Source organism: Halichoerus grypus, chromosome 4 (assembly GCF_964656455.1).
Source record: "Halichoerus grypus chromosome 4, mHalGry1.hap1.1, whole genome shotgun sequence".
NCBI classification, from domain to species: Eukaryota; Metazoa; Chordata; class Mammalia; order Carnivora; family Phocidae; genus Halichoerus; species Halichoerus grypus.
In genome coordinates this window covers 79,522,258-79,548,990 of record NC_135715.1, presented here as the reverse complement: position 1 = coordinate 79,548,990, position 26,733 = coordinate 79,522,258, and the positions used below count along the sequence as shown (strand labels likewise).

The window sequence follows — 26,733 nt, the reverse complement described above, 5'->3', positions numbered from 1 at the left end:
TATTTTTACTTTCGGATTTGCCTTAACTATGAAAGATGAAGAATGCAGTATCTAACCAACAGAGGGTAATTATGATAGTCTTATTGTTTGAGACTTCAATTTTCAAATCCCCCTTAAGTATTCTAACATCCTAACTGGATGCCTGTGATTCACTGGTGAGGGCAAAGAAGGAGACGTTTTTATTATCTCCTTAATATTTCATCTGTACCTATCATTTTCCAAAATAACAGTATTTATTAGCTTTATTATTCACAAAATTCAGTACTTTTTAAATTATTCTATTATTCTATTTTCTTCATTAATAGAATTCTGAAGAGATTAATATGCTAAATACATTTATGGATTTTTTAAAAAAGCTTTTATTTATTAAATAATCTCTACACCCAGCATGGGGCTCTAACTTACAACCCCAAGATCAAGAGTCACATGGTCTACTGACTGAGCCAGCCAGGTGCCCCAAGACTTATGGTTTTTTAAGTCAACTTATTCAACAGTGGCCATAACATTCCGTTTCTGATGCTCTATTAGAAACTGGTTCCAGGGGCATGTGGCTAGCTCAGTCAGAAGAGCATGTGACTCTTGGATCTCAGGGTTGTGGGTTCAAGCCCCACGCTGGGTGTAGAAATCACTTAAAAAATCTTAAAAAAAGAAACAACTGGTTTTCCAGTTTTAAAATATCTTTCTTTAAATGAGATAATCAGAATGTCTTACAATAATACATGCTAATGTAGCGTATCACTGTGCTAAAATACCTATATATATAAAAGCATTTTTCACTAAATACACATACACTCATTTAATACTGTTGATGCTTCCTTAAAGAAAATTACTAAGTACTATTTTATACAGCTTCACATATTAAGAAAAAGAGATAGTGTAATTGGATGATATATCATTTTTTAACTATTTTAGAAGGAGCAAAAGAAGTTTTCAACTTCCTAGTCCTATCTTTTTTTTTTTAAAGATTCTATTTATTGGTCAGAGGGAGAGAGAAAGAGAGAGCACAAGCAAGAGGACCGGCAGGCAGAGCAGAGAAAAGCAGGCTCCTGGCTGAGCAAGGAGTCCAATGCGGGACTCGATCCCAGGACCCAGGGATCATGACCAGAGCCGAAGGCAGACGCCCAAGCGACTGAGCCACCCAGGAGTCCCTTCCTAGTCGTATCTTAAGATTACTGTCATTTTATCAAAATCCACTGCTACATACTTCAGGTAAAATGCAAGGGTCAGAGATTATATTTAAAGGTAGTGGTTAGCAATGAATATTAAGACAGTACTTCTCATTATAACTTGATTTATCAAATATCAGTAAGGAGAAACTTGGAAGTTCACTATTAACTGTGTACCCACCTAAAAAGCAATACACAAGACCCTCACTTCTATGAATTCTAATATTTGAAATTAGAACTGGTGCATAATATACATGGTATTTTTGGAATACAAATTTTAATGCTTTATTGCTTTATACCAAAAATTAAGAGTTACGATTTAACATGAAACAACTTATAGGTAAACAAAATCTCGAAAGACTGCACTGCAATAAGATAATAAAGCTATGATTAAAACTTGGTTTAATTAATTCAATTACTCTTCATAGCAACCCTATAAAGTAGGTCTACTGTTACCTTTAGAGATCATAAAACTGAGGCACAGCACTGTTAAATAACTTACTCAAGGTTGAACTGACCTAAAAAATTCTGCCAAGAGAGTTCATTAAGTTTTTACCTTCACAAAACACCTTCATATTCTTCAAGGATTCCAACAAAGCCTAACAAAAGGCGAGATTTTTAATTTATTCTTACTATATTCATAAGTCATGCCTTTCCATTAAAAGAATTATGCATATGTATTCCTGAGCTTGTCACTGAAGTATGCTTAAATTCACAGCTGACCAAAAAAGCAAGCAAAGTATGACTGATTTCCAGAACCACTTATCAAAGCAGCATTCCATTAAAACAATGGATCTCAGAGTGTGGCTGATGGGAGTACTGAGTCCGCAAGACCCTTTCAGGAAGTGTACATTCAAAACTGTTTCATGTCTTACTAAACATTTGAACACAATTATAAAACTATCATCTAACTGGGCTTTTCAGTCTATCAATATTTGTAGGGATGGTGTACAAGCAATTGGAGGCAAAAATCTTGGTATTTTAGCACAAATCGAGGCACTTACACTCAATTTTTACTAGTAACTATCATTGTTACAAGGGAGCAGCGGGCAGGACAGCAGAGGAGAGGCTGTCTGCCCACACAACTAGTTTTAAAATTTCAACTAGAATATGTAGATGAATACGTACAGGAAGCAGTTAAAATTATTTTTATTGAATCACTACATGTCTTTTTAATTATGCAACAAAACAGGATATATATATAAAGCACTTCTGCTGCATTCTGAAATAGGGTAGTCCTTCAAGAAAAACATTCTTATGACTGGGTTGTAAACGGAACAAGACAGCATCTGACAACTATGATTACTGACTTGTGTACAGGCGTCCCTTGTTTTTCAAAAGTGTGCATTACGCCACTTGGTTTTTATAAAAGACCTACATTTGTAGTATCTGTTTTTGCTAACCAAAACAGGATTTTCGCTTTTATGGAAAAAGGCAAAAAGTGAATATAAAGTTCGGTGTGTTTTGCAGCAAGTTATTTTAGAGGCACCACAAACCTAGAGCAACGAAAAGTGCTACCACCAAGCTCCATCCCTGGGAACTATTCTTAGCATCTCTGGATCAAGCTGCCATAGCTCTGAACTATGTGTGAACATCTGCGCTTTATCTAGATTTATTCTGTGCATCAGTTAGCAAGATATGTACTAAAGTCTCAGAGAAGCCTAAGAGGTTATAATTTGGGTTCAGAAACTTTCCAAACATTTTTTATATAAAAATCTTAATTGCTTCTTCATTTGATGCCATTTTGGCTTACAAAAGGTATCACAGGAATGTTATACTTTGGGACAGCATTTGGCAGACATTTTCTGACAAGATCAGTGGTTGATACTAAGAAATGTAATTTGTTTTTAATTCTGTGTAATAAAATACATTAAAATTTGGAAGATGTGCATAACTCAATGGATCAGTATTTTTCTAATGTTTGGTATATGACATTACAAAATCATGCATGGGTAAAAAAATAATCCATTCAAAGTTCCAGGTAGCCTAATGGATTATAATGCAATGAAAACTACTGCTTGTCAAGTTTTCTGTAGTATTTAACAAAAATATCCACAATTATCTGAAAAGGTTAAAATATACTCATCTCCATTTTACTAATTACTTATCTAAGTAAAGCCAGATTTTCTTCATGCACTTTAACCAAAAGAGCATTCTGCAACAGATGGAATGCAAAAGCAAATATGGGAAGCCAGCCATTTTCTATAAAGCCAAACATTAAACAAATTTACAAAACAGTAAAACAATAGCACTCTTCCCACTACATTAAAGTGGAACATCAAGAATATCTGCAAAAAGTAAAATAAGGCCAGTGTTCCTACTACAGCCCATTTTCTTTCAACTTTCTCTCTTATTATCTAATATGGTAAACACTGATGTAACAAAACAAAACCAAAGCTCTTAGGGGTCTTCAATAATTTTTAACAGTGTAAAAAAATGTCAAAACCAAAAAGTTTAAAAACCAATGCTTTTTAAGTTCCAGTCAGTATTCGTTCATGAAAATAAAAGTAGAAAATTTGCACTAAAGTAACTAAACCAGTGCAGAACTTTACATTATTTTACATAGAATAGGATCTTTTCCTTAAATACCTAATACTCAAAATATCAACCTGTGAATTTAAAGATACTGTAGCTTCTTTTTTTAGATAACCAAATTTAAAGGATTCATGCAGTACACAAAGATGAGGCTAAAATAAAGTAATGCCTAAGGTTTAGAAAACAGTGAACTATGTAAATAATGATTTAACATAGTATCAACTGAAACATTCTGCAATCAATGATAAAGATATATTCATCTGACACTAATTAAATTCCTGTTTGAATGAATACAGTCTTAATGACCACAATCATTATTCTTTAATTTATAAAGATCTTTCACGTACATTTCTGAAGAAGCCTCTAAGGGATTGTCAAAGGATCACCATGTACCATCTACGTTCAGTATCTTGATAAAGAAAATGCTAAAATTCCCGATGTAAAAATACTGACACAGAACATTTAAATCTACTAAAGGAAATATAATTCTAGAGAAATGTCTTAAGTCTGGGAAATAACAAGATTCAACCTTTTTATAATTATTTCTAAAAATAAATTATACTTAGTACTTGGAAACATATCTTTTCCTTCACTAGAGAAGATTACATAAAGAATAAAGATTATTAGATAGCTAGTAAGACTGTGAAGAGAGAAATTAAACAAATTAGCAGCTGAAATACTATCTAACAAACAGCATATCTGGAAGTAAAAAATGGAAAAATCAATTACATGAAATATTAAGAAAACAGGTATAAAGAAAAAAAATTCAAAATAAAAGGTAGGCCTCTTTGCCAAGAAATTACTCACTCATTTAGAAAGTGTTACAATCCTCAAGGGTATGCATCAACAAAGTGATCTTTTCTTAATAAAAATGAAGTAATTTTAAACTAAAAAGGGAAGTAAGACATGTTTCCACTGATATAAATAATAGCATGCAAACTTTCAAACATAATGAACAGAGAATGCTTGGAAGACATTTTTACTTCAAGTAATTAAAAACAATAACTTCCAAAACAAAGTACTCACTACTAGACCGGGGAAAGGGGGGTATTTTTTAAGCAACCTAAGACAATCTTTCAATAAATACAATCTATGATGGGTGTTTCCCCCAGTTTGAATACATGCATTCCATGATATCTGCATACACGAATACCGGGAAAATGTTCCTCAGTTTTATGACTGTTAAAATGAAATTTTACACCATATATCAATTAGGTAATTGCAAATTAAGACAACAATGAGATACCACAACACACCAATTGGAATGGCCAAAATCCTAAACACTGACAACACATAGTGCTGACAAGGATGTAGAGAAATAGGAATTCTCATTCACTGCTGATAGGGATTATAAATGGCATATTCACTTTGGAAGACAATTTAACAGTTTCTTACAAAACTAAAGATACTCTTACATACATACAATCCAGCAACTATACTCCTTGGTATTTACACAAAGGAGTTGAAAACTTATGACTACACGAAAACCTGCACATGGATGTTTACAGCAGCTTTTTCAGAATTGCCAAAACTTGGAAACAACCAAGATGTCCTTCAGTAGGTGAATGGATAAACAAAATGTGGTACATCCAGACAATGAGACATTATTTAGCACTAAAAATAAACAAGCTATCAAGCCATGAAAAGACACAGAGTAACCTTAAAATGCTTATTACCAAAAAGTCATTATGAAAAGGCTACATATTATACGATTCCAACTACATGACATTCTGGAAAAGGTAAAACTATAGACAGTAACAGAATCAGTGTTTGACCAGGATCAGGAAGAAGAGAGGGATGAATAGGTAGAGGACAGAGGATTTTTAAGGCAGTGAAACTATTTTGTATACTGTAACAATGGGTACACGTCATTATACATTTGTCAAAAGTCCACAGAATGTCCAAAACCAAGAGTGAACCCTAACATAAACTATGGTCTCTTGGTGATAAGATGTGTCATTCTGATAGTGAAGGAGTCTGAACGTATGTTGGGGGAAGGAGATATATGGGAAATCTCTATCTTCGGCTCAATTTTGCTATGAATCTAAGACTACTCTAAAAATTAGTCTATTAAAATTACTTAATTTTTTGTCAGAAAGAGAGAGAGAGAAAAAGCACAAGCAGGGGAAGCAGCAGGCAGAGGGAGAAGGGAGGCTCCCCACTGAGCAGGGAGCCCGATGCGGGGCTCGATCCCAGGACCCTGGGATCATGACCTGAAGCCGAAGGCAGATGCTTAACCAATTATGCCACCCAGGTATCCCTATTAAAAATTTTTAATGTTTCTTTTTGAATAATCAATTATAAATATATGAATTTATACTGTAATTTTTAGTCACGAATAAAAATTTGTTACTTGTTAAATTTCAAATCAGAAATAAGAGGAATTAACAAATATAAGTAGGGGGACTTACATCTTAGCTCACTATATTCATTAACCTCAAGATACATACCTCTTAATCTAGATTCCCTCAATGTATTTTTAAAGCCTGGTTTCGGTACCTTTAAAAGATTATTCTGGTGTCACTGTCAAATTCAGAAATTAATTGCAGCTTTTTAATAACTAGGGTGGTTTTCTAACTGAAGATTAATTAAATCTAATTACATATAATCACCATGTATCAAGAGACTGAAGGGAATATTTTAAACAAATTAATTTTTTAAACAAATTCATATTCAACTGAGAATATTTTTAACCATATACCCAAGGGACATTTTCAAAAATTATCATTATCATCATCACTTTTCAATTGTCATGGCAAACTCTGAAGAGATGCTTTTAAAAATTGAAATTGACTAGAAATATTTATTCTTCAAATTTAGTTATTTTATCCTAAACTCTTAAAGAAATCAGCCACGACGGTATCAGCTACGGCACAAACACAATATTTTGAATAGTATCCTATCAAAGCTCACGTAATACTGGTAATTGGTTTGCATTTCTTCACCCATAACCTCTTAACCAGTACATTTCCTTATCAAAGTCAAAACAACTATCATGACTGGCCAGACCAAGATATGAAAGATGAAACAAAAAGATAAATATAAACTGTATAAGAAGAAATGCCAAACTGGCCCCATCAACAGAAGAAAGCAGTGGAAGGAGCAAACGAGCACATGTGTTCCAATATATAAATAATTAAAGTATGTATTTAATGGGGAATCTTTTTGTTCATGATACTAGGCATTAAACAAATTATTTTAGTAGTATGCCAGAAGCTTTTAAATTTTAACAAATTATATATTTTTCCTAAGTAGATAACTCAAAGCAACAGGTACAATTATAGTAATTTTATAAATATATAAGTGGTAACTAAATAAAATTCAAATATTTAAAATACACAATTATAAGAAAAACTACTATAATAAGCATATCAATTGTTAAAAAGCAGAATTTTAAAAAGCAGTACTAGGCCAAATGAAGAAGTTACTTTGTGAGAAACATGGTAAATTTACAACCAGAAAACACAGAATTTGAAATGTGGTGTACAATATAGTGCAGGATATCATAAGACAAAGTATAGGCAAACTTACCCATATACTTTCAATTATTTGAAATTTTAAACAGAAATAAATGCATTTCATCAGCAGAGCATGCTCACAAACCCAAGTTCCTACCCCCCCATCACTAATAGATAATAACTACACAGAGATATTAACATTCACATTTATTTAGTCTGATTTGGTATAAAACACTGACATTTTAAGTGATACTACAGAACTTCATGTCCTCAATACAAAGTACAGAAGATACTAATGGAGACTGGGTATAAAACTCTGACATTTCAGGTTATACTACAGAACTACAATACAAAGTACAGAAGATATTAGATGGAGACTAACCTAAAAAAAAATTTTTTTTGACATAACCACCTTGTAAAACAACTCCTGTTTGAGGGGGGCTCTAAGTATAACGTTAAGAAGTCACAAAGCAGAAATAACAGGTTAAATTTTTATGTCTTCCTAGAATCTTTTTAATTCAAATTATTTAATACCTAAAAATTCTTATTTATGTGACATCTTAAAAACTGTTTACTTTAGTTGAACATTTCTATTTGCCAAACTTGACTTTCCTCCTCTCCAACTTCAGTTAATGTTTACCTTTCTTGGGGTTGGAGAGGTAAACATTAACTGAAAGATCTTACCATTCTGAACAAAGATTAGAAGGACTTACCATTTCAAATGAAAAGACATGATGTATACCTACAACACAGTGGAATAATAAACCAATCATATCAGTTAAAAAAAAAAAAAAAACCCATCCAAAGTAAGTTCCACAACAGTGCTAAAGCTACTCAATGCACTCTTCACATTCCCTAGCAGAGAATCTTTCTCTAAACTCTTAAAACTTTTTAGCTGTATCTCTGTATATTCCACAAACATACTCCGCACCTGTAATACTCTAAAATCCTCAAAGACCTGACCCTGAGTTTGATTCACTTCTGTATCCTCCATGGTATTCAGCACTCTGTTCTGAAACAGTAAAACAGTGACCAAATTTTCTTACTAAATGGAAACCTCTAAATCTTCCTGTAAGTCTAACACTCAGATGGGATATTCAAGTGGGATCCGAATATTGAAAAGTTAGATGTGCTGAAAACCAAACACAAAAAATTGTTATTTGACTATTTTTAAAAATTTACTCTTCATTATGTGAGTCCATTATGAAGTCTACAAAAATCTACCAATACCACCTATGTTTCAAAACTACAGATGTTTAACATCTTAGACATTAGTATTCAATAAATACCGAAGTATGGCGACCCATAAAGAACAGTGAAAATCATATGACTGGGCAGCACTGATATTTGAAAAACAGGACACCAAACAACTATTTAATTCTCCCAATTTGTGTCTAAGTAACTACAATATGACAAATACAAGACTCTCAAACTCAAAAAATTCAAAGAGCTAAATTAGTTGGCAACAAAGTCAGAGAGTAATTAGAATGCAATGTGGTATACAGCTTGGTGCACAGTCAGATAAAGTTATGCATGCACTGAGTACACCTCCAGGAGAAGAAAAGAGATACAGAAATTTGGATTATAAGCCTCTCTGAAATGCTAATGGAAGGTAAGATGGAAAAAAAAAAAAAAAAAAGGCACTAGTCATCTAATATGACATAGAAATAATTAAGTACAATAAAATGTCTTCTAGTAAAGTGTGTATAGAGTTTAAGGGAGACTCAGCATTTCCATTTGGAATCATTTGGAAGTCTCTTAAATATGAATGAAAAAACTGTTATTTATAATCATAACATATGATTGGGACAACCATACATCCTGCTTTGCCTGAGACAGCCCGTTTTCTGCCTCCTGTAAAAAAAAAAAAGTAACTTTAAATAATACCCATATTCAATTGTCCCAGTTTGAATGAAAACTGTTAAGCTTTCCCCTACATATGATTAGTTATTACTAAAACTATTAAAAAATCCTTTGAGAAGTTTCAAAGAGAAGTGATCAAAGATTTCCACAGCTGGTTAAAATTGACACTTATCTTCAATCCAAATACCCCCAGTTGTCAAAATCCCTAAAGATCACTTCCAAAGTATATGTAAACATTACAAATGTAAACATCTATTGATTTTTGTTTTCACTTGACTACAAAAGTCTAATTCCATCCCAAATATTCAGAAAAGTTCCTGGCTCACTGTAAGAAACACATTAAATTATCTTAGTAAATAAACAAATGAAAACATTAATAAAACTCTGGTCACAACTAGAGCATTCTATGGGAAACCACTGCAATATAACTGATATAATCAATTTTGATCTTTATCATCATGTCCAAATCACTGGAACTGGGCTGCCACTAACAGCAAGAGGTACACTAAGCTGCCCAGCAAGTCAAACCTAAATCTGACACCAAACCCTACAGCAAATAATTCTTTAGTTATTTCCATAGAATAATGAAGATGCTATAAAAATTCCTTGTGAAATGTCCTTTTTGTTTGAATACTTCAGGTGTTTAGACTTCCAAAAACCAATCTTCTTCTGCAATACAATCAAATCACTTGTTAGAGCTAAATAATTTATAGAAAGAGGAGTAATGGCTAGGTGGAAACCACAAAATGGCAACTTCTCTCAAAAGTTCAAAAATCATTTCAGAAAATGTATTTGTACCTACTCATTAGTAATTAATGATTAGGGTCAGTTCTCTCTGCCAGCACCTATTCATGAAATTTTATTATTGGCTAGACTTTCTGTTTTGAGTTTTGTACATGGCACATCAGGGAAAGCTGTGTTATAATTAAGTCAGAGAAAAGAAACAATGCCCACTTGAGAAGGAAAAGAGACTAACATAAAGAAATGGCTGATTAAACAGGCCAAATTTGGCAACACTGATCAGCAAAGGGTAACATCTGAAAGAACAATGCTTTATGTCTCTACTAAGAAAACATTTGTAAACTCTAAGATAATCAGCTATGGGGCAGTGATGCTTTATCAGTTCTTCCAATAACTTTTGCTCTGATTTATAACCATGACTACCAATAAACCTTCAGGACACTACTTTGGATTCTTCAGGGACCTTGATTCTAGGATATGAGGTGCTCTGTTCAATGAGCCTTCTAAAAACACTGGAAAAAAACATATTAATTAATAAATTTGCATTTTATTCACAAACTCTTTGAGTTTGGTTAACATGAGTCACTTTTTATAGATTACTCCCAACTCTCAGACTGAACCTAGACCAGGGGTGGGCAAACTTTTTTGGTAAAGGGCCAAGATAGTATGTATTTCAGGCTTAGCAGGCCAGAGAGTCTTGATATAGTCTCATACAGTTGTGTCATGACTAGTCAATCTACCACTTTTGGACAAAGCAGCCATAATCAAAACATAAACACAACTGTGTTCCAATAAAACTGTTCCAAAAACAGGCAGTGTTCAGATTTAGCCTGGCTTACCCTAGTCTGTCAACCCCCGGTCTAGATGAAATACTTAAAAAACAAAAAGTTAATGCATCATTTGAGACAATACCTCCTCCACATATAGGCTGAAAGCTCAACTAAAAGTTGTCACACCAAAATCCCACAGAGCACTATTCACATAGAATGTTGTGCTACTTCCATTGTTAAGTGTATGAATCCTATCCTCCATGTTGACTCACTTTGAGCCCTCCCTTCAAACTCCCAGGTTCCATAAAAAATTCAACTACTACTATCCTTATTTCAATATTTCAACTACATCTCATTTCAACATATGGCCAATGGTCTTCTATTTTTGCTAATTAAAATAAGCAGACTGAAGAGCTTCTTAAAATGCAGATCCCATGGCTCCAACTCAGATATTTTTCTTTTTTAAGTTGCAAAGATGTGCTGCAAAGGTTGAAAACTACTAAATTTAGCCAAAAATGTGATCAATGGAGAATGCATCAGATTCTACTATAGTCGTGAAACAAATCAATTTGTAGGTTGGAGACCTAAGGGAAAAACCCACATTTTTAAAAAGCTCCCTGAGTGTTATTATGCACTATTTGAAAAACACTACCATGGAAGAGGCATTACACCCTTAGCCTCTGGCTACATCTCCTTAATGCTCTTGGCCTCACTATATAATATACTGGGTAGCCACAATGGAACTACTCTGACAAAGAAACATAACTCAATCGAATTATTGCCTTAGCATATAACATACATTTATTTCCAGGTTTATTATGCACATGTATTTAAATATCCAGGGCTATTCCCACCTACTCAAACAAAAATAAAAATTCTTCAGTATCAATTCATGTACATATTTCGAAACAGATCTAAAGGGCTATTCTTTTATTCACTAAAAAACCACAAATATTAATATTTACAACAGAAACAAACTTCTAAAAAAACAAAAGAAACTCGAAGTTTTAAAACAAAATAGCATCCCATATAAACACTGCCCCAATTTACCTAAACAAAGTATTTTATAATTACTTGATACAACTACTAAAGCTAGAATGACATTTAAGATGTTTTTATAATCTTATCATTTTCCCAAGAAAGCAAAATTTACTCTAAGAAACTGCATTAAAAAAATATTCTAATTAAAATCTCCACTTTACACCAATGCAAACTGAATCCACAGATAAAGACTGGTATACTGCAGTACTAAAATGTTTAATATAGTAAGTGGAGCAACCTAATATAAAAACAATCACAAGACAATCATAAGAGACAATCTCATAAATTTTTACACTAACACTGTAACTTATTGTGATGTGTCCAAAAGCTATACAACTGTGGTAAGTAGAAAACTTCAACCTAGTAAGTACTATCATGAAAATGGTTCAATATTACACTCTATACTACGGTAAAGGTAAAGATAAACCTAAATGTATTTAAGACACAGCATAAAAATATATACATTGTTATGGTTGTCAAAAATACCTTATGCTATAGGAGTGAAAATTAACATGTTTAATTTATAATTACCAGAGCTATTATCAAAGAACCTGACTTCTAAGAAGAAATAAGGTATGAAATAAAAATGACAACTTCTAGTTGAAGTGCTGACATATCCTTGAAACCCTTAAAAATACGTTCATGTCATAAAATTATGATAAAGTTGAAGGCTAACAAAGAAAAACATGACCAGACATGATGTGTGTTTTCCCTCATATTTTATTACATTTAAAAAAATTATTTTTTAAGACACAAAATATGGAAATCACTTTTTACTTTATACTTCAAAGTCCATACTATTACTTGTGTTGGAATATTTCTAATAGGAATATTAGAAAGAAATGAGAGGTAGCATCTTAAACCAAGTAAACTGCTTTATACTAATTACTCTTACTACTTGGGCAAGCTGAACACTTACCATTTGATTCCTCCCTTTAAACTGAACAGTGAAAAAAGAGAAAGCACATAAGAGGGCCTAATTTCAAAGCTTTTAAAAACAAAAACAAACATTAAATTTAACAATTTTTTCCAAAGACAGTTTTCAAAGTAAATGAAGAATAACTAATACAACAATTACCTCAATGTTTCTTCTATTAACACAAAATAATCAAGACCTATAAAGAGCTTTTATTATTTCTTTAGTACGTGATTAGCTTGTATTAACAAGCATTATGAAGCTAGGAACCAAATAAAACTGATAGCAAAATGATGAAAAACTTTTGTCTATCCATAATTTCTAATACCAAAAAAATCTAAAAATCTGGCAAAGACTATATTTCCCCTAAATATTTAATTGCATTGTTACATACTATTTTACATATGGTTCCTCTTCAGAAAATTAAGACTATAGTAACTTTGTGGCCTAACAAGAATATTAATTAAAAACAAAAACAAAAAACAAACAAAAAAACCCAGCACCAACTCTCCAGCCTAGGGTTCAGCAAACTTTTTCTGTACAGGGTCAAAGAGTAAGTAGCTTAGGTTTTGTAAGTCACAGATACTCTAATATTCTTTTATTTTCCTTATCCATTAACTCTCTAAAATGTAAACACCATTCTTAGCTCTGTGGTAGAGTGGTATGAAACTGCAAACCGGTCCCAGGCTACACAGTTTGCTGACTTCTGCTCTAGTGAAATTAATCTTATGATGCTTCAAATATGCAACATATACTTTACTTGGAAACAAAGATATCTTAATATTAAAATATACCATCTACATTTTCTAAGAGTATAATCCGGTGAAACAATAAATGATCTATTTTTGAAATGCTTTAATAAACCCACCATGAATATTTTAAATATGTAATTCATTTATTCTCAAAGTTCATCGGTAATTTATAAAATTTTAGACACCATGAAATTAATTTTAAACATACAAATGTTTTAAAAATTAAAATAAGAATTTGCAGTATTTTAAATTGTAGCAACATTTCCAAATAATTTTTGAAAAGAAAAGTAAAATTAAAATCTGTCCTTCATTAATTATATTAAATGTCACTGAACAAATATAAAAAACACTGGTATGAGTTTTAAAAAATTGTGAAATAATTTCAAAGAATAGAGTCCGCAAATTTATGATATAGCCACTTAAATGTAACAGCAGAATACATTTTACTTAATCATTTCCTTCTAGTCCCCTAAATGATTTATGCATATGACATTACAAATAGCTACACATGTGCCCCAAGAATGTGAAGTTTGTGCCAAAAAAATATTAAGAAAGCTAATTCCACCAACTTTGACTATAAGCAAGCACTTTAGGAAAAGAAATGTTCAGGTACATATAAGGACAAGGAAGAATTTCCTAATCCTCAATGGAATGAAATAAAGTTTCCCTAAGGAAATGTATCATATGTGGTTTACATCTTGATTATATTTAAAATTAAAAACTTAGTCACTAGTTTCCAAAACATGGGCCAAAAAAATTTTAATTACACATACTTTCATAACATCATAAAACATCCTCACATTGATAAATCCAACAGATTTATGTTCACATATAACAACCAAAAGCCCTAAGACCACATTTAAAATATGTCATAAGCAAACACTATGTATCCAAGGAGGAAAAAGAGAATTGCAAAATGATACTAAAAATGCTAGAAATTAGAAGAAAATTTGCAATGCTTGAAAACTCATGTGGTAATGGAATTTAAAAATCAAATTAAACCTTTAGTATGACTTATAAAAGTAAGAAACTTCTCTAATTGAATTTAAATGCCACATAATTTTTAGTCAAAGGATATTTACTTGATGCAGGCTAAGATAAAAATTTCTTGTTATTACACAAGATAGGATGTATTTTACTGTGTGTATTCTTTTTTAGAAAGAAAGTTTAAAATTTTTCTTGGGACAGAAGAATGGGGACAGAGAAGGTCAGCAAAAGAGTCACTGACTTGAATTAATACTGTTAGCCTCAGAAACTTATTAAAGAATCATGGCTTTTGAATAGCTAGGGAAAAAAACACCACTAAATATTTTTCAGAATAACAACTATTAAAATAGCATTCATCTAAGGTGAATAATAAGACTCTTTGTTAGTTCACATTAAGAACTTGGGGATTTTAACATATTTGAAGTATCCTTGTTTGCCCTACCATTTTGCCGGCCCAAAACAAAAACCTGAGTCAGACCAAATCTTTACAACTAACTCCAGTTTATGAGAAATGCAGAGATAGAGAAACTTGCTAAGCATCACTGCATGGATAAATTCAACAAGATCCAGGATGTGAGAAACAAGGGTCTGTTTTCTTAAAAAATTAAGGAAAAAATTTAAAAGGTGAAGAGAAAACCTACAGACTAAAAACACTGGATTTATCAGCCAATTTGAACCAATTGTAAAGAAAATAAAAACCTTTATAAAACCTGAGCAAATGTGGGCTTTTACTAGTTAATATTAAAGAAGTGACAATTTTTAAGATATGACAAAGATAGTTTTAAAAAGAGTCCTTATCTTCTAGGGATACATACTGAAATACTTATTAATGAAATCATATAAAGCCAGGGATTTAATAAAAATAACTTGGGAAAGTGACTATACGTAAAGACGAAAAGATCAGCTGTGTGTTGATAACGGTCATGATTGGGTAATGAGCACATACTGGTCTACATTTGTATATATCTAAAATCTTCGAATATAAAGAATTTTTATTTATTTTATTTCATTTTTTTTAAGTTTATTTAAATCCTCTCCACACCCAACGTGGGGCTTGAACTCCCAACCCCAAGATCAAGAGCTGCATGCTCTTCCGACTGAGCCAGCCAGATGCCCCTAAAGAATTTTTAATATCAATAAATGTTGAAAATCAATCAAGTAGAGATGAGAGATTTATCAAGAGTTCTAATTTAGAACCATATATTTAAAAAAAGATAAAAATGGAGAAAATTTCAACATCCTTTTCATAAAACATTAATAGTATCTTCAGAAACTACTTTTAAGTTATTACCTGTAAGAGGTTAAGAAAATCATTAGTTTAACATAAACAAACACGACAAATTCAGAAAGATTAAAAAATATATTATATAAACCAATATCCAAAGAATTCTAAATATGCATTGTCCACCTGACAATATAAAATAATTTTAGTTAACTAGTATTTTACTTACATTTTCCATATAGTTTGGCTTAAAGCCCTCTTGTTGTCGCCTCAGTTCCTCCTGTTCTCTGTGTCGGATCATTTCTTCCTCACGGCGTCGATGCTCTTCCTCATGTCTGAAAGATTTTTAAATAAAAATTTCAGCCTGGTTAACATGTAAGCCATGATCAGGTATTTTATTCCAGGTAAAACAAAATCATTTACACAAGTTACTTTATACAAAATCTGCTAATGATGACTGACTGACTAGATTTACTTTCCTTCTTCTAGTTTGCTCTAAGCCTTTAATAAATCAAATAACCCAAAGAAATAAAGTAACTAGGATAAATAAAAACAGAGTAATAACATGTAACTAAGAGTTAATATGCTTACAGTCAAAAAATCAGGAGTGTAAAAGCTCAAACATGTATTCTATTACTGTATAAAGAGAAAAGCCTGGGATCTATCACTGGCATAATAGAGTTCTTAAAGGCACTAAGAACCAATCCTGATATAAGCCACTACAAAGAACAACACTGCCTAGTCAAAAAAAATCTATAAAGTGTCAAAGGAACCCTTAACAAACCCTCTCTCCCCCATTTTATCAACCCACTGAGGAAAACCTCTGGAACAGGTGTCAGCCTACCATCTGTTTTTGTAAATTAAGTTTTATAAGACAATCATCTATTTAATGTCTATAGCTACCTTGGGCCGGAGCAGTGCTGAGTAGTTGAGACAAAGACCATATGACCTGCAAAGCCTAAAATGTTTACTATTTAGCTCTTTCCCAGAAAAAGTATGCCAACCTCAGCCCTAGAGGTATGTGGGAGGAAAAAATATTGAACTATATATGTGTTCAGAATTACAAAGAAGTCCATAATTACTTATGATTAAGAGAAAAAAACCCTACAAAATATTACTGAATACACTCACATTATATTGGCATGTATGTCAATGCATATTCAAGTATATATGCTCTCTACTCAAAAACAAAAAACATTACTTCAGGGGTGCTTGGGTGGCTCAGTCGTGAAGCGTCTGTCTACAGCTCAGGTCATGATCCCAGGGTCCTGGGATCGAGCCCCGCATTGGGCTCCCTGCTCTGCGGGAAGCCTGGTTCTCCCTCTCCCACTCCCCCTGCTTGTGTTCCTGCTCTCACTCTCTCTCTCTGTCAAATAAATAAATAAAATCTTAAAAAAAAAAATTATTTCAGTAGTGAAGACTATATAATACTGATGCACTCCCATTAAGTCTCATTTTCTGTTGCTCTTTTAAGTACCTTTCCTACACCAAGTGTAATACTTGAATTTCAAGATACTCTGTTGTTTCCTGTATCATGCCTCCCCTAAACACAAGTCCATGAACTAAAAAAATGGTGATATTTCCCACAGACAGCAGAAAACCTAGCTGTTAGAGGAGTTTGGGTCAGACCACAAAGTAACAATGTTCCCAAGGGATTTTAAGCAAAATCTAGACTATTTTGAGATTTTTGTCTAAGTCCCCAATATACATTTCTATTCAGGTAAATTGAATATTCAAATAAAGTGGTTAATCCACTTCTTGGACATTAACACTCATAAATTTTATGGTAAAGAAAATATTTTCATATTCACACATGTGAAAATGTACATAGGTACAGGTAAAAATCCCCTATTCAAAAACTCCAATACTACGTATGTTTTGAAACTGATTTTTCCCGATTTCAAAAAGGGTCCATATACTATTATTATACCACTAACAGGATCTGGGACAGGACCCAGTAATCAACCACACTGGTATTTCTGCAGTAAGATGAAGATTCACTTTTGTGAAAATAATAGACATGACCCCAACATAAATGCAGGTCAGGTTTTGTCATCAAATAGGCTCATATCAGATCCTGCCACTAAATGATACATGAAAAAGCTTTTGGTTTTCAAAGTTTTTTGGTCTTCAGAATTGCAACTAGGACCTTGTTCAGGAATAACTTATGACATGTAATAGAAATTTAAATGGGCAAGTCCATTTCCAATAAACTAAAAAGAAATATCTATACAAATGTGCAAGGATGTATGTACACAAAGATATACATATTGTGGCATTAATTAAAGGCAAAGGTTGAAAACACAATCAATTATAAATGAGAAGTATGGCTCATCGATGCCAAGGAACACAAAACAACTGTTACGAAGGCACATTTGCATTTACTGACACAAAAGAATATCAGCTGTCAGGAAAAAAGCAAGTAAAAAAACAGCATTCCTATTACTGATTTTAAAAATCATTTATATGAGCACAGAGGGGGGTAGAAAAAGTTTATGTAATACTGGGAATAATCGGGGAAACAGGACCATTAACTTTTTTACTTTACATATATAATGTATCATTGAGTTTTGTTTTATACATGTATTGCCATAACATTTTAAAACAAAAACCAAATCAAGTATTTTAAACAAAATTTGTAATGTACTTCTCCCATTGTTAAAGCAACTTTTTTCTGATAAAATGTGAGAATAGATTTACAAATCAGGAGTAAAAAGGTAAAATCACTTCAAACAGTTATTTTTCTTCCTTCCATTCCTTTGTCTAAAAATTCAAGAATTTCTACTTTGCTCTGAAATAAGTTGATACCACACTGACAATTCCATAATCTGAACTTATAGACAATATTCAGAACTATCCCCTATTATATATAGGTACACTTTTAATTTTTTCTATTTCACAAGATACTTTAATGAGTATCTATATGTATATTTAATGTCTCTGCAGGTGAAGGATAGATAACTTCCTAGGTAACATTTACAAGTGGAACTAAAAAAGTGACAGATTTTAACATCCATCATGTTATAATTAATTGGAAATTGATAAAACCTCAATTTTACAACTTAATTTGAACCCATTAATTATTTTCAGGTCTCAAGTATTTTTGTAGGATTTTGAAAAATGGACAAGATCTAGAAACTAAGCTATGATATAACTAATGGATAAAAATGTCCTCCTACTCTTTGTTCCTATTTAGCACTACACTCTCCACACTTACTGCAGGGCTCAGTACATAAGATCTTTATGTCGAATGACATAAAAAAGGAAAAGAATGGATAGATGGATAGATGAGTGAGCAGAAGGGTGGTAAAAGAATGAAGAAATAAATGAACTACTAAGTGGTCAAGTCACAACTTGAACCAACTCATCACGCCTTGTCTTAGTCTTCTTTCTTCACTGAGACAGCCTCTGAAAAATTGACCCGTGAGAAACCTAAAAATTTATTTGTAGCACTGAAAGGAAAACTGTAAATTTGTATACTCCAAATAAGTTTTTTCTCTCTAAATATACTTTCTTAAACCAGTTCTGTTGATCTTCTAAGGTGAAACAAAAAAGCAGAGTCCAAACTATCTAGCTTGTTAACAGTTAAAGCTGTCTTATGTATGGCAGGAGCCACAGTCAGCTGTATTTCTTCAGTTTAACTGCTGTAGTTTTATTTGCTTTGTCTTGAAAGTACAGGATATTTTTGACAATTATTGGTATAAGTTCCTAGACACATTCGGTCTTTCTTGGTCTTTCATGAACTTGACATTTTTTCTTTTCCAGCGGCAGACAGGTTTCACTGACCTGGGCGTGGGACAGACCGGGATCCTCACCCACAGCAGGGGGTGGAGGTGAGGTTGAAAATAAAATGTGATTTGTGGTAGAATTGCAGGTTTTGGCTATGCTGAGAGCCAAGGGCCTGGTTAGCTGGTAGCTGCAAAGTCTGACTTTTCTGTTGATTTTATCTGCAGCTGCAGCAGGAAAGGCAAAGCCTGACTTTCCTGCTGGTTGCATCTGCAGGAGCAGCAGGGAGGCAAGGAGTTCAGAAGCTGGATTCGTGGGGCACAAGGAGGAAGTCCAGTCTGTTGGTTACCATGTTCCATCTGCTTTTGTAAGTACAAGGCACCACGAGGCTGGAGGACCTCTGTCTGGGTGGGTGGGCTAAAAGTGGCCGGGCACAGCCTCATGTAAAACTTTTCTTGAGCTGCAAGAAAAGGTAGTGGCTTCTCTTCCTGTAGGGCCAAAAGCTTCGCCTGCAATTTCAGGATGTGTTCCTGAGGGGGGTCTCCTCTAGTGACATTCTCTCTTCCAACTCCTTTTTCTTCTCTCCTGCTCTTCCTTCATCTTTTGTTCCATCATCTTGTACACCTCTCCTTCCTCTGGCAGACCACATTCCTAGCTCCATCATGATGTGCCAGTGCAACACCCAGGCCATGGCACTGGAAAGCTTGGGGCATTCCAGGAATGCAGGCATGGTGCTGCTAGGGATACTTGGGCCATGGGAGCCCTGCTCTATCACTGACTACCAGAACTTGGACTGGACCTGTGGGGCAGCAGATTCTCAGGGGGTACCATGCCCAGCGGAAGCAGAAGCCCACTGACCTGCCATAGTCAGGTGTCTAACACTTGCCACCACGACCTACCACCAGCCTGGCAGGAGAGGTCTACCATGTGCGCAGAGCCAGGCCAATGGTCTCCAGCCTGGGCACTCAGCACACCTTCCTCCCCATTAGCCTCAGAGTGAGCTTGACACTTTTTAAAAGACAACTGATTATTTTGTACAATGTCTTTCAATCTGGGTTCATGTTATATTCCCTCATGGGCTAGCCTGAGGTTATAAATTTTTTGCCAAAAAACCCCACAGAAATGACAATGTATCCCTCTGACTGCATCATATCAAACAGTTCCTGATATCAATGTCTTATTACAGGTGATACGAACCTTTAATACTTGGTAATGGTGGTGTCTGTTGCTTCTCCACTTTAAATTTACTGTTCCATTTGTACCTAATACAAATGACTATGCAAATTGTGTTTCTAAAGTTTCGGCAAAAACTTGAACATCTGTCAGTAAATCTTGTCTGTGACAATTATTACTATAGTGTTTGACCCACTGGTGATCTTCTCTCATTCCTTCCATACTGATTAACTGGAATTCTACTATAAGGAAAAGTTGTCCATTCTCTTCCATTTATTTATTCATTCAACTATTTACTTCTATCACTATGGACTCATGGATATGTACTTTATTCTACAGTTTAAAATCTAATACTATAATTTTTTATTTTGTTGTTGAAACTGTTCCAACTTTGGCCATTTAGGAGCACCTTCAGTTTGCCTGTGTACTTTCAATATGCCCCATCTTTTTTTTAAGATTTTATTTATTTATCTGACAGAGAGAGAGACAGCGAAAGAGGAAACACAAGCAGGGGGAGTGGAAGAGGGAGAAGCAGGCTTCCCGCTGAACAGGGAGCCTGATGCAGGGCTCGATCCCAGGACCCTGGGATCATGACCTGAGCCGAAGGCCAGACGCTTAACGACTGAGCCACCCAGGCGCCCCAATATGCCCCATCTTTTATGAGTACAGGCCTACTTCATTTTATTCAGCTTTGCCTTACTGTGCACTTCAGATACAGTGGGGTTTTGTTTTGTTTTGTTTTTACAAATTGAAGGTTTGGGTCAACTCTGCATCAAGCAAGTCTATTGCCCCATTTTTTCCAAATGCATTTGCTCACTTTGTGTCTCTGTGTCACATTTTTAGTAGGTAACTATCACAATATTTCATTATTATTATTATTGTATCTGTAACGGTGATGTGTTTCATGTTGTTACTACTATAATTGTTTTGAGACGCCACAAACCACACCCATATAAGACCAAACATTATCAATAAATACTATGTGTGTTCTAACTGCTCCATCAACAAGCCATTCCCCCATCTCTCTCCCTCTCATCTGTCTCATTCTCCTTGGGCCTCCCTACTCCCTAAGACACAACAATATTGAAATTAGGCCCATGCCTAGTCCTAGAATGGTCTCTGAGTGTTCAAGTGAAGAGCTACATGTCTCTCACTTTAAATCAAAAGTTAGAAATGATTAAGCTTAGTGAGGAAGGCATGTCAAAAGCCGAAAAAGGCCAAAAGCTAGGCCTCTTGCACCAAACAGCCAAGTTGTGAATGCAAAGGAAAAGTTCTTCAGGGAAACTGAAAGTGCCACTCCAGTGAACATACGCATAAGAAAACAAAACAACCTTGTTGCTGAAATGGAGGACTTTTAAGTAGTCTGCATAGAAGATCAAAGGAGCCACAATACTCCCTTAAGCCAAGACCTAATCCAGATCGAGGCCCTATTGCTATTTAATTGTATAAAAGTGGAAAAAGGCGAGGAAGCTGCAGAAAAAAGTTTGAAGCTAGCAGAGATCCAGAAGCTGCCATCGAGTTATCCAGAAGATCTAGCTTAGATAATTAATGAAAGTGGGTACACTAAACCACAGATTTTCAATGTAGATTAAATAACCTTATACTGGAAGATGATGCCATCTAGGACATTCACAGCCATAGATGAGAAGTCAATGCCTGGATTCAAAGGACAGGCTGACTGTCTTGTTAGGGGCTAACACAGCTTGGTGACCTGAAGATGAAGCCAATGCTCACCGACCATTCTGAAAATCCTAGGGCCCTTAAAAATTATGCTCAATCCACTCTGCCTGTGCTCTCTACACATAGAACAACAAAGCCTGGATGACAGCACATCTACTTACAACGTGGTTTACTGAATATTCTAAGCCCACTGCTGAGATCTACTGATCAGAAAAAAAAGATTCCTTTCAAAATATTGCTGCTCCTTGACAATGCGCCTGGTCACCCAAGAGGTCTGATGGCGATATACAACAAGATTAATGTTGTTTTCACGCCTGCTGACACAACATCCATTCTGCAGCCCCACAGATCAAGGAGCAATTTCAACTTTCAGGTCTTATTATTTAATAAATACATTTCATAAGGCTATGGCTGCCTTAGACAGTGATTCCTCTGATAGATCTGGGCAAAGCAGAATGAGAAACTCCTAGAAAGGATTCACCATTCTAGATGCCATTAAGAACATTTGTGCTTCATCGGAAGCACGGGAAGAGGTCTAACTATCAACATTAACAGGAGTTTGAAAGAAGTTCATTCTAACCTAACCCTCATGGATGCCTTTCAGCTGAGGGGTTCAAGACATCAGTGGGGGAAGTAACTGCAGATGTGGTGGAAACAGCAAGCAAACTAGAAGCGGGGCCTGAAGATGGGACCACACTGATGCAATCCCATGGTAAAACTTTAACGAATGAGGAGCTGCTTCTATGGATGTGCAAAGAAAGTGGTTTCTGGAGATGGACTCTACTCCTGGTGAAGATGCTGTGAAGACTGTTGAAATGACAACAAAGAACTTAGCATATTACATAAATGTAATTGGTAACACATCAGCAGGGTTTGAGAGGACTGACTCCCAATTTTGAAAGAAGTTCTACTGTGGGTAAAATGGTATCAAACAGCACCACATGCTACAGAAAAACCTTGCCTGCAAGGAAGACTATTCATGCGGCAAATTTCAATATCATCTTATTTTAAGAAATTGCCACAACCACCCCAACCTTCAGCAACCATCAACCTGATCAGTATTTTTTTAATTAAGGCATGCACTTTTTTTTAAACATAATGCTATTTCACACTTAATAAACTATAGTTTATAGGTGTAAATATAACTTTATGTACTGGGAAACCAAAGAATTCATTTGACACACTTCACTGTGACATTCACTTTACAGCACTGGTCTAGATCTGAATCTGCGGTATCTCCAAGGTATGTCTATGAGAGGGTTTGAGAGGATTCCTATTCTGAAAGAAGTTCTACTGTGGGTAAAATGCTATCAAACAGCACCGCATGCTACAGAGAAATCGTTTGTGAAAGAGAGTCAAAAACTGCCACAGCCTTCCCAACCTTCAGCAACCACTACCCTGATCAGTCAGCAACCATCAACATCAAGGAAAGCCCTTCCACCAACAAAAAGATTACAACTCACTGAAAGCTCAGATGATGGTTAGCACTTTTTATCAATAAAGTGTTTTTTCATTAAGGTGTGTACATTTTTTTAGACATAATGCTCTTATACACTTGTTACATTATAACACAGTGTAAACATAACTTTTACATGCACTGGGAAGCCAAAAAGTTCATTAGATACACCTTATTTCAATATCTGCTTTACTCCAGTGGTCTAGTACCGAACCTGTAGTATATCAGAGGTACACCTGTACTTTCTTATTCCCTGGCACAACATTCCAGGCTCATCCTGGACTTTTTAGTCCAGGAATCAACCACTTCTCCACAAAGCCTTAGTTCCTTTTATTAAAGAATGGTGTTTGAAACAAGAATCTGGGCCCTAATAATGTGCTGTTACTGAGGCATTGCATCACTGCTTCTAGGTAGACAGGAGTTATGAAATGTATGTATGTATGTGAACCCACATATATACACACATCTATATTTCTCTAAGTTAAATACCACTGAGTTCTATTGTTACCCTGATCCCAATTCAACACCACAGGATTCATTTTAGTTTTAGCCTTTCTCTCTTTTTTCTTTCTCCAACAATGAGAAACCTGCGTTTCATTATCTATTATTTACTAATTTGTTCACTCAAAAAAGTATAAGCATTCTTTTCATTAAAGACCTGATCAAAGTAGGAAAAAAGTACATACAAAAAATAGTTTCAGAACTACTAACCCATATCCCTGTGAGAAACACATTAATTAGATTACAAAATATATTGCTTTTCTTGTAATTGGCCTATAGTGTCAAGACAGTGTTTCCCAAAGTTATTTAGGTTCCTTATTTTCTTCCTCATCCCCTTTCAGAGTGTTAATGTTACTCACTTGCAATGCAATTATGTTCATTTGTTTGTTTTTTAAAGACTTTATTTTTAAGTAATCTCTACACCCATTCTGGGGCTCGAACTGACAACCCCAAGATCAAGTTGCATGCTCTACTGACTGAGCTAGCCAGGGGCCCCCATTTTTATGTGTTTTTTTTTTACCCACATTGTTTGGTTAAATTATTTTTTTTGAGAAGTGAAAGGCAGAGTACTAATTCTAAAAGCCTAGCTGTCAAGTATAAATATAAGGGAAAATGGAGTCAGAGTTTTATACTTGGGAGGGAAGGTTTCCTTTTCTTTGTACAAGTAGAACAGACTTTAACATACTTACATAAAAAGGAAAGAAACGACAACAAAGAAATTGGCAAAAGGTCCCTTGTGTAAGGAGGTCATATGGGGAGTTTTATATAATAGTGGTTCTCAAACTTTATGATGCATATGAATCACCTAGAAGATTAAGCACAGGTGGCTGGGCTCCACCCATATAGTTTCTGATTCACCGGTTGGGGAAGTGGAGGCTTATAATTGGAATGCTGATGCTGTCTGTCCAAATACCATAATTTGAGAAGAAGTAATTTAGAGTAAAATCAGGGTAGTTGCAAGAGAGAAACATACATACATTGATATAAGCAGGTACAAAATTAGAAAAAATACTTCAAAATATACTGAATACAACCTATCTCCAGACCATAAAGACACTTCACATTTATTCAAGGCTTTTTGCCTTCTTTTTTATTTTTTTATTTCCCATGAGCACCTTACTTCCTACCACAAGCACTTACTACTTTTATAACACTTTATTCTTTTTTAAAAGACTTTATTTATTTGACAGAGAGAGAGAGACAGCAGAGAGGGAACACAAGCAGGGGGAGTGGGAGAGGGAGAAGCAGGCTTCCCACTGAGCAGGGAGCCCGATGTGGGGCTCGAGCCCAGGACTGTAGGATCATGACCTAAGCCCAAGGCAGACGCCCAACAACTGCACCACCCAGGCGCCCCTTTTATAACACTTTAAAAAACAAAATGAGGGGCGCCTGGGTGGCTCAGATGGTTAAGCTGGGCTCCCGGCTCAGCAGGGGTCTGCTTCTCCCTCTCTCCGTGCTCATGCTCTCTGTCTCAAATGAATAAACAAATAACATCTTGAAAAAATAAAAAACAAAAAAAATTTAAAAATAAAAAACAAAACTTTGGGGCACCTGGATGGCAGTTAGTTGAGCATCTGACTCTTGGTTTCAGCTCAGGTCATGACCTAAGAGTGCTGAGATTCAGCCCCATGGCAGCCTCCACGCTCAGTGGGAAGTCTGCTTGATATTCCTTCTCTCCCTCTCCCTCTGACCCTCCACCCCACACTTGTTCTTTTTCTCTAAAATTAATTTAAAAATTTTCTTAAATAAAACTTTAAGTTTGCTTTAATCTATCATAGCTTTGTTCATCGCTTCTCGGCCTTTTGGCTAAGATCAAGTGTATCATAGCTTTGTTCATAACACTTCCTATTATGATTTTTAAAAACTTTTAAGAGTGATACTTATCTCATTATATTTCACAATTAAATACTGCTAGTACAAGAAAAGCTGTTAATCTTTGTTTATATATCTTGGATCAACCACTCCCCCAAAGTCCTTATTTAACCTAGAAGATTTTAAGTTGACCATCACAGTCATCTATTTTATACTGAGATTTTAAATACCCATACCCCTTTTTATCATGTATTCCACTTCCACAAATCTTTTTTAAGCAAATTATCAGAAGCACAAAGATGTATAAAAGCATTCAGTAGTGTTATACACATGGAAAAATTAAAACTAAGAACAATTCAAGTATGTCCATCTCTAGAAAAATGATCCAGTAATTCACAGTGCATTCTTACAGCAAATTATATGCAATACCTAAGCCCCTTATATAAGTTCACAGTGAATGCAATCAAAGTGTCCATAACCAGCTTGGGGAAAAAAAAAAAAACATAGTACCAAAGAATTATACTAATGTGTAGAGTAATTCCCAAAGTATAGTCAAAATAGACAATTTTGTTATTTTTTTCTGTATTTTCCAACTTGTACAACTTATTTATTATAGGCAGTGGGGAATTTTATTAAAAACACAATGAAAACTACATATATTCACATATATATTACAATGATGTTCTTTTACCTCAGTTGTATTTGCTTCCGTTTTTGTAACTCTTGGTTTCTGAGTTCTTCCAAGCGTCTGAGTTCTTCTTGACGCCTCATGAGATCTATAAAATATTGATTACACATTAATATTTTTACCTTCCCTTTTTTTTTTAAATCAATAATCATATAGATTCTCTACTGCTGGCAATATACTTAGTAACTTATTCATACTCATGCACCTCGCTTTTTTGTCTATCATTTTATAATGAAAAATTATAAG

At 34.4% G+C, this 26,733-nt stretch overlaps 1 protein-coding gene and 1 pseudogene across 3 annotated transcripts in view; one reads left to right on the top strand and one right to left on the bottom strand.

Moving 5' to 3' along the window:
- PSPC1 (paraspeckle component 1) overlaps positions 1-26,733 on the bottom strand; it is a 101,732-nt gene that overhangs the window by 40,425 nt on the left and 34,574 nt on the right. For 2 of the 3 annotated variants that reach the window (XR_004918813.2, XM_036097155.2), the window contains exons 5-6: positions 26,491-26,575; positions 15,681-15,786 (exon numbers count right to left, since the gene is read on the bottom strand). Coding sequence is in view for 2 of the 3 variants with exons in the window: in XM_036097155.2 (XP_035953048.1) it covers positions 15,681-15,786; positions 26,491-26,575 (191 nt within the window). In the remaining variant the exon portion in view is untranslated. Of the gene's footprint in view, positions 1-8,857; positions 9,014-12,493; positions 12,515-15,680; positions 15,787-26,490; positions 26,576-26,733 lie in introns of those variants that run through there. The other variant, XM_036097156.2, reaches the window with a different exon arrangement.
- LOC118538896 (U2 spliceosomal RNA) lies at positions 25,774-25,926 on the top strand (annotated as a pseudogene).